The following is an 8,684-nucleotide window of genomic DNA, read 5'->3' as shown; positions in this document are numbered from 1 at the left end:
AATCATGACAATTTTCTACCAAAGAGGGTGAAATACTGAACTTTTTTTTCTGTGGGTAGTCTATGATGTGCTGCCAAAAATGAACCAGTATTTGGTATTTTATGATTAGATTCCAAATGGCCAAAAGGCAACCCCTCTTGATTATGTTCTCCACCCTCTCCAACCATCTCTCTACACATGATCTGCCTTATTTCCAACCTCATTTCCAGTTTATTTCGACAAGCACACTACCTTCTGTGTGGACCTAAGGTGTGTTTGGTTTGCGAAACCTAACATGCCCTTTGCAATGACATACTTGGGGAATACTACTTCCAAGAATGAGGTGTCTATTTCATGAGAATATATGTGTTTGGTTTCTTTACATGATTCTCATAATGTGGTTTTACTATGGCATCATTCTTTGGCCTCAAAACTAATATGAGAACAGGATATTATGGGCGTCATATTTCCAGAAATCCTCAGAGATTTTCGAACCAAACACAACTGTTTGGCTTGGGAGCACAGATCTCAACTCTCTCATTTGAATTTGTGTGAAAATAACTTAATACAATTTGGTAGTGCATTCTATCCCAATCTTCAAAATCTAAATGCAGGTCCAAATTCCGAGCGCCCATAAATGGGATAAGGGTTTTTTTTTTGGATGTGGGGAAACTTTTGATCCACGATTGGGAACATCAATTTCCTTCCTTCACTCAGACAGATGCTGAATGAGTGAAGGGGCAGAGAAAAAAAAAACTGAAGAAACAAAAAATGCTGGTGAGATGAAGGAGAATATATGTTATTCAGGTGGAAACAGAGAGAACAAAGGACACAAGGTGACAGAAGCTTTGCGAGGAAGACAAAATTCCTGTAATCACTACATGGTGTGAAAATGACATGGTAAAGAACATTTTCTTCTGTTGAAACATATCCAAAGCTGCTACTGTTCAAGTTTTCTTGCTCCACCATTTGGTTCAACCAGGGCATTTGAGCTAAGGAGTCATTTCACACACCATAATCTGCATCGTGTCTCAGTTTTCAATCTTTCAAAGTTCACACTTTAATTATATGCATATGCATTTTAATGTCAATATTAATTATGGGTAAATTTGTATATATATTTATATTTTGTGTTGTATGAGTTTGAAAGTTTCCATCTCCAGGGAGGTGAATGACAAATTTGGCATGTGGTTCTTGACCAAACACAACATTGACTCATATGGCAGTACTATTGACAATGGGCTCCAATTAAGATAATTAATAAGCTAACGGTCCATTCTGCTGCTGAAAATTTTCCATTTAGAACTTTTATTAACTAATGAATGCACCATATGGCTCCTTAAAGAGGGGCCAGTGACTTGAATCAAAGAAATTAAAAGAAAAAGGAAAGCTCTATAGAGTTTTGTTGAAGCTGCAGACATCTTTGCTGCACAACTAAAGGCGGATTGAAAAAGAGATAAACATGGTTCATTTAAAAGTATTGCTCAGGGCTTAGGATCCGCTTCAATGAAATGCATCTTGTGTTGAATTGTAATACTACATGAATTGAATGACGTGATGCCATTTCAAATGACATCTTTTTATCTATTGTGTGTCAAAATCTTAAGTATGTAGTGCATAATAAAGGAGTTTTTATAGTTTTTAGTATGAGACATGTTGACACACATATAACAATGCTTTTCTAAAGTCTTATGAAGTAAATGAACTTCTCTTTCTTATGTTAAGTTATTTTACGAAAATATCATTTACCAAATATGTTCATTCATCACTAATAACTATGCAATCGGATGACATGAAATCCTTACAAGGATTCAAAACAAACCTTCTCTCCTTTTAAACTTTTCACGTCATGAGGATATATATTTTTGGTCCATTATAAGCCTAAAATAGCTAGTGTCTGCAAAACAATAGACACTAGATAGTTTTTTATTTTTCAATTCCACCTCTGTTTTTAACCCTTTCAAAAAATTAGTCATAAACTTTAATAGTTGAAATGCTTGTTTAAAGACATGATGCCATGACCTTTAAAGTTTTGTCTTTTGTTTCTCCCTTTGATTATCTTGTAACCATGGTATTCCTCCGTCAAAAGTAAGAGTTTATCAATAAATAAATTGAGGTATTGCCCTTCTTTAAAAAAAAAAAAAAAATGATGTCATGGCCTTATTATGGCCAATTAATAATTCCTCATCAATACAAGTTCACTATTTGTTAATAAATTGTAAGCGCTAAAATTATTTATATATTGTTCATTTATTTATTTAAGAGTCATGGTGGGTAGCATACAAATGTTTTAAAAATATCAAATTGTCCTCTTAAATGCTCTTTCAATGTTACCTACTCTTGGAGCTTTTGATAATCTAAATATAATCTATTACCTCAAAAGAAAAATCAAGTTTTATTTTTGCTTCTTTTAAGGAGGACATTTGAAAGGTGAAAGGCTTAGATATTTATGTTATGAGTCTACAATTTTAAAACTTAAATGAGAGAAAATGAGTATGAGATGGATGTGAGGATGGATTACCTCTGCATACATTACAAACCTAGTCGAATGGGCCTTCAATGGATCAACAAAATCCTTATTTTTTTTGGGTTCATGGAATTCCAAGACAATTCTCATCCATGTGCCTAGAAAGAAAAATGGTGGACTGCATTTAAACTTCAGTTTGCTGCTTGTGTGTTCAGTCCCCAGAGTGAATAAATCCACATGAAGAACAGCACAAAAGGAAAGCCAAATTAGCTTGCAAAAATAAAAATCACCCAAATAAAAACTGAAAAACAAAAGATCTTGAGAGAAGAAAAGAAGGAAACAGCCAAGAAGGGCTCCCACAAGACACCAATACCATAAAAGAAAGAAAAATAAAATAAAAAAAATTTATATATATATATATAGTGAGGAAGAAAACAGGGAGAGTGTGGCCAGACCAGAACCGCTATCGCGCGTGGCTCTCACCTTCCAATCACCGGGAAGTAAGGACGAGTGTCAGGTAGCATTTTCGTACGTGAGATTGTGGGGTTGTGCAGCAGGGGCTGCTTCAATCAATCCATACGTAGATTATGTTCCCGACGCGCAATCAAGTGGCGCGTGGTCTAAATGCGCTTCTCGTTTGAACATCCCTTCCCCCTTCTCTCTCTCGTGTCGCCTTATTCTTCTCTTCGTCATTCTCTCTCTCTCAGTCGATAGCGACTGCTTTGAAACTTGTTTCACGAAGAGCTGGCTAGGGAGACCCATCGGTGAAAGAAACGCCATAACCCCAAAATCTTCAGATCATCGGACTGTGGCATGGACAGCCACCAGAGTGGACACTCCCGGCTACCGCCGACGGCTTTTCGGGCTAAATGAAAGGCAAGACCCCTCGAGCTCGGATCCCTGTTCAAACTTCTAACGATGATGACGATGACGACGGCGAACCCAGAGTAGAAATCCCCCCAAAACCCCTCAAAAACCCCAAATTCGGAGCCAGAGTCTTACCCTTCATCCTCTATTTCGGTCGGGCCCTTGAGAAAAGTCACTTCGGGCTCAGCTGCTGTAATGGCGGCGACTAACACCACCTCACCCATGGACTCTGCTCCGGCGTCGGCGGACGACGTCACGGCGAAGGCCGTGCACAAGAGGTACGAAGGATTAATGATGGTTCGAACCAAAGCTATAAAGGGCAAAGGGGCTTGGTACTGGGCGCACCTAGAGCCGATATTGGTGTACAACAATGACACTGGTTTGCCCAAAGCTGTGAAGCTCAGGTGCTCGCTTTGCGATGCCCAGTTCTCTGCTTCAAACCCGTCTCGGACAGCGTCGGAACACCTCAAGAGAGGGACTTGCCCCAATTTTAATTCTCTCCCCAGACCCATTTCTTCAATTTCGCCGTCTCCGGTCGCCACCGTCGCTTCGCCGCCTTCCTCTTCGCACCACCATAACCACCGTAAGCGTAGTTCTTCGGCGGCCTCCGGCGGCAGCGGCGGAGGCGGAGGCGGCCCTGCTTCTTCTTATCAGGTTCCGCCGCTTGCTATGGTGGATCCCTCCCGATTCTGCGCCGAGTTGGCGTATCCTCCGGCGGTGACGGCAACGAGTGCTGTGGCTGCGAGTGGTGGTTCTTTGTTGCCTCAATCGCATTTGATGTTGTCAGGTGGAAAGGAAGATTTGGGGGCTCTGGCTATGTTGGAGGATAGTGTGAAGAAACTGAAGAGTCCGAAAACATCGCCTGGTCCTACACTGAACAAGGCTCAGATTGACTCGGCTCTTGATTATCTCGCCGATTGGCTCTATGAGACTTGTGGGTCAGTTTCTTTCTCGAGCCTCGAGCACCCCAAGTTCAGGGCTTTCCTGAACCAGGTTGGGTTGCCGGCGGTCTCGCGCAGGGAGTTCGCCGGCGCAAAGTTGGACGCGAAGTTCGATGAAGCCAAGGCCGAGTCGGAAGAAAGAATTAGGGATGCGATGTTCTTTCAAATTGCCTCCGATGGGTGGAAATCCAAGAGTCCGGGACTTCTTAGCAAGGAGAATTTAATGAATTTGGTGAATTTGTCAGTGAATCTCCCAAATGGGACTAGTGTGTTCCGAAGGGCGGAGTTTACCAATGGCTCTGCTCCTTCTAAGTACGCAGAGGACGTTCTATGGGAGACAATCACGGACATTTGTGGAAATGTGGTGCATCAGTGTGTAGGAATAGTTGCAGACAAGTATAAGGCCAAGGCATTGAGGAATTTAGAGAATCAGCATCATTGGATGGTTAATCTATCTTGTCAGTTTCAGGGGCTCAGTAGCTTGATCAAAGACTTCAGTAAGGAACTTCCATTATTCAAGAATGTTACTGATAATTGTTTGAAGCTCTCAAATTTTGTTAATAACAAGTCTCAGGTTCGAAAAAGCCTCCAAAAGTATCAGTTGGAGGAGTATGGGCATGCTGGGTTACTACGAGTGCCATTGCGAGAATATGAGAAGCAGAATTTTGGACCTGTGTTTGCAATGCTGGAGGATATACTGAACTCTGCTCGGGCACTCCAGTTGGTTCTGCTGGATGAATCATTCAAGATAGCATCAATGGAGGATCCAATAGCGAGAGACATTGCAGAAATTATTCGGGACATGCGATTCTGGTCTGAACTGGAAGCAGTTCATTCACTGGTAAAATTGATCAAGGAAACTGCCCAAGAGATTGAGACAGAAAGACCATTGGTTGGGCGATGTCTCCCACTTTGGGAAGATCTTAGAGTAAAAGTGAAGGATTGGTGTTCCAAGTTTGAAATTCCTGAAGGACCTGTGGACAAAGTGATTGAAAGGCGGTTCAAAAAGAACTACCACGCGGCTTGGGCTGCTGCATACATACTTGATCCACTTTACTTGATTAGGGACACTAGTGGGAAGTACCTTCCCCCTTTCAAATTGTTGACAGCTGAGCAGGAAAAGGATGTAGACAAGCTCATAACCCGGCTTGTGTCCAGGGAGGAGGCACACATCGTCCTAATGGAGCTGATGAAATGGAGAACAGAAGGGCTTGATCCGGTTTATGCACGAGCTGTGCAGATGAAGGAGAGGGACCCTGTTACAGGAAAGATGAAACTTGCCAACCCCCAAAGCAGCAGGCTTGTGTGGGAAACTTATCTTACTGAGTTCAAGTCACTGGCAAAAGTTGCAGTGAGACTTATCTTCCTTCATGCAACTTCATGTGGATTCAAATGCAATTGGTCTTTCTTGAGATGGGTGAGTGCTCAGGGGCACTCAAGGCTCGGTATGGATAGGGCTCAGAAAATGATATTCATTGCAGCTCATTCCAAGCTTGACAGGCGGGATTTTTCTAATGATGAAGATAAGGATGCAGAGCTGTTCACCTCAGCAAACGGTGAGGATGATGTGCTAAATGAGGTTTTTGTTGATACATCCTCCGTGTAACATTTTTTTCTAAAAAAAATTTCTTTTGAATTCTAAAATTGTAGGATTGATTGGATTCTTTCCGCTACTCTTCTCATTCTGTAATTTTCTAGTGGCTCAAAAAGATATTTGGGTGAGTGGATGGGGGAGAGATAGAAAGGCATATTGATGAGGGGTTGAGATCTATCTTTCTACTACAGCACAGAGTCCTGATTTCTCACGTTTTTTCATCTCTCGGCGGGCATGATTTTGGAGTTATTGCGTTTGCAGAATAGAAATTCTTCTTGTTTGTAAAGATACAGATTGCTGCATGGACAAAGTAAAGGGGACAGGAGGAATGTTGTAAGATTTTGGTTCTTTCAGTAATTTGTGCTAAATAATAATTATAAATGGGAGGCGGCTTCTCATTTCTCCTTCAATTTTAACTCAAGCATGGCCTCTCTTTTCAGATTTAACAAAGTGAGCCAAGTGATCAATGTTCATCAATATAATTTCGAATTTGTTCTCCTGAGCATGGATGGAGCATCCTCATGAAATGATTTTGCTTCTGCTATATAAATGACACTCTTCTGTGGATTTTCTCCTTTTGAGAGCTTTAATTTAGCTTGTAGACTGTAATTTATGAGTTCACAGGCATTAGTCAACATTCTTTCTATGACTTTGATGACTATTTATCAGAACCATGCTTGAGAACTTTAATGGCTCTCTTCATTCTCCAAGTTTAGGAAATTTCTGTGTTTTGCTTTTCAGTTGTCAATTCTCACCATTTCTCCATCATTAATGATGTTATCCATGCCTCGAGACATTTGGCTGTCTGTCTGAAAGCCATAACTGAAGATAGTTTGTATACTTTTCTTGATTCTGACTGAACTTTCGACAAACTTACAATTATCGCCCTATTCAGAAGCTCAAGACTGCAATGTCACATTGACTTCTTTCTGATCATCTCATTGTTCCTTATTTAACATGTACAAACAATTAACTTTGTACAATGGTTTTGTTTGTCTCGTATTGGTTGCATGTGCAAATTGGTGATGTGGTAAAATGATCAGATGGTTTTGGCCTGAACTTCCTTCAACATGCATTCTTTTGGTACTTTTTTCAGGAGTCTGCCGGTCTTTTAATTGCTCAACTAGAGGCCTCTCTGCTAACTGAAGTTGGGTTGAGGTTCCAAGTTTAGGGTCATTGCCCACCATCAATGCCAGTACTTGCGGAACCTTATTTTCTCCACATCTAGTGAGATTGTGAAACTAGGTATGTTCGTTGTCCCTCGTGATATTACCATGTCCACTACCGACCGTGCTTGGTACTATGTTCCACTGTCCTACTTGAGCTGTATGCAAACTTAAAAGCTGAATCACATCTGTAGTGCAGTACTTCAAACTAGGTTGATTTTGTTATTTTCGCTTTTTGTGTTGTTCTTCACTATTCTAATTTATTTGATTATTGTTTGGCTTGGGGTGAGTGGGGGAAGGGGGGGGGGGGTGCAATTTTTTTGTTTGCAGTGTGTTAAAATTACTACTGGCACTTCTGTTTAGCACAGTATTTCTGCGGGTTTGAAGTATCAACACTAACAATTGATTATAATTGTGATTCCTTTACTCCCAATGCTCAAAAAATGAATTATTATTAGTTACTCACTCAGAAGGATGAGCAGAAGATATCTTGCTAAATTGATCTTTTTTATTTATTTATTTTTCAATGGCAGAAGCATTCGACAAAGATATAATTGGATTAGAGAGGCCACCGTAAGGTGCCTGGTTGTTGATAGAATTCGTTAAGAGCATGATTGAAGGGGGATTTGCAAAAAGGATCCAAAGGAGGACTTGATTTGAAATATTTGGTAGCGAGATGTCTTTTTGCAAGAGGTCAGGGATTGCTTGAACTGGCTGAGTGGATAGCGAGCGAGGACTTGGTATGTGGGTCAACAACCTGGGAAGGACCTGACAGCAAATCTTTCTAGCTGGAGGAGCACTTCTCACTGTTCTCATCTCATCCGTATCTTCTGGTTTGTGTGTCTTTGAGAGAGTGGAGCCCCACCATAAAAGAAGTGGAAGTCTATATCCAAGCTTTGGGCTGTCATGGAAAGAGAGCAGGGTCCTTCCATCAAATCGTCTTTGGGTAACTTCTCTTTTAAACATTCCAAAGCTCGTGTTTATGCAGACTCATTTGGTGATGCCTCCCCATGATTGTGAGAAAGGTCAATTGAGGACCAAAGCAAAGGAAGACTGTCGGCATGAAGCAGCACAGAAGGTGCCTAATTGAGATTCCGCAAGGAATTTGAACTGATTTTAGGTGCTTTGAAATAGTATCCCCAGTTTAAAAGCTATAAATTGGATTGAGGATAAGAGTTGTGGATGCATTGGCTTTACACCCACATTGTACATATATGGTTCTCCTACTGTAATGTATGTAATTACATAGAAGCATGATGGCTCACTTTCCATTCAACACTTGTTACCCCTGTATATTTCAGAATGACTAAAATTATCCACATTTAACTATTTGTACAATTAAGAAAAGATGATTAAATAATTTTTTCCTTTTGTTTCTGAATTTTATCCTCCAATCCTGAATAATGGCTGTTGAGCATTTGAGGGCATTGCTTGCCATGTTAAGAATTGCTAGACTTCAATCTTGAATTGAGTTACTTGTATCAAGGGTTTATCTGTTGGTTCACCAGCTTACAGTTCAAAAGCACACGAGTATTGAGTATCAAGGTTTTGGGTATCATTTGTCCTACTTTGTTAGTGATTCTACATCCTTTTTTATCCCATATAAATATCATAGGCTTTTCATCTCTTTTTGGCACATGATCTTTATCTGCCATGGGACAAGCGTTTGG

The 8,684-nt window shown here is 40.6% G+C and overlaps 1 protein-coding gene across 4 annotated transcripts; it reads left to right on the top strand.

Annotated features, from left to right (window-relative positions):
- Positions 1-2,890: 2,890 nt before the first annotated feature.
- LOC131164680 (uncharacterized) lies at positions 2,891-8,392 on the top strand. Of its 4 annotated transcripts, none has more exons than XM_058122058.1 (2): positions 2,891-5,810; positions 5,905-6,258. In XM_058122058.1, exons 1-2 carry the CDS (start codon positions 3,509-3,511, stop codon positions 6,006-6,008), a joined length of 2,406 nt encoding a protein of 801 aa, XP_057978041.1. In that variant the 5' UTR covers positions 2,891-3,508; the 3' UTR covers positions 6,009-6,258. The 4 variants fall into 4 exon arrangements, with proteins under 4 accessions (XP_057978041.1, XP_057978044.1, XP_057978043.1 ...); XM_058122061.1 differs by lacking the exon at positions 5,905-6,258 and adding an exon at positions 7,548-8,392 and having other exon boundaries at positions 2,892-5,810; XM_058122060.1 differs by lacking the exon at positions 5,905-6,258 and adding an exon at positions 6,945-7,208 and having other exon boundaries at positions 2,892-5,810.
- Positions 8,393-8,684: the final 292 nt, after the last annotated feature.

Source organism: Malania oleifera, chromosome 9 (assembly GCF_029873635.1).
Source record: "Malania oleifera isolate guangnan ecotype guangnan chromosome 9, ASM2987363v1, whole genome shotgun sequence".
NCBI classification, from domain to species: domain Eukaryota; kingdom Viridiplantae; phylum Streptophyta; class Magnoliopsida; order Santalales; family Ximeniaceae; genus Malania; species Malania oleifera.
Note: the sequence above shows the minus strand (reverse complement) of the source record. Positions and strands in the feature narration are given on the sequence as shown.

Excerpts from the sequence above, each read along its gene's own strand:
- LOC131164680 (XM_058122058.1), top strand. The coding sequence starts at position 3,509 with ATGGCGGCGACTAACACCACCTCACCCATGGACTCTGCTCCGGCGTCG. Across the intron at positions 5,811-5,904 it reads GCTGTTCACCTCAGCAAACG|GATTGATTGGATTCTTTCCG; the intron begins GTGAGGATGATG and ends CTAAAATTGTAG.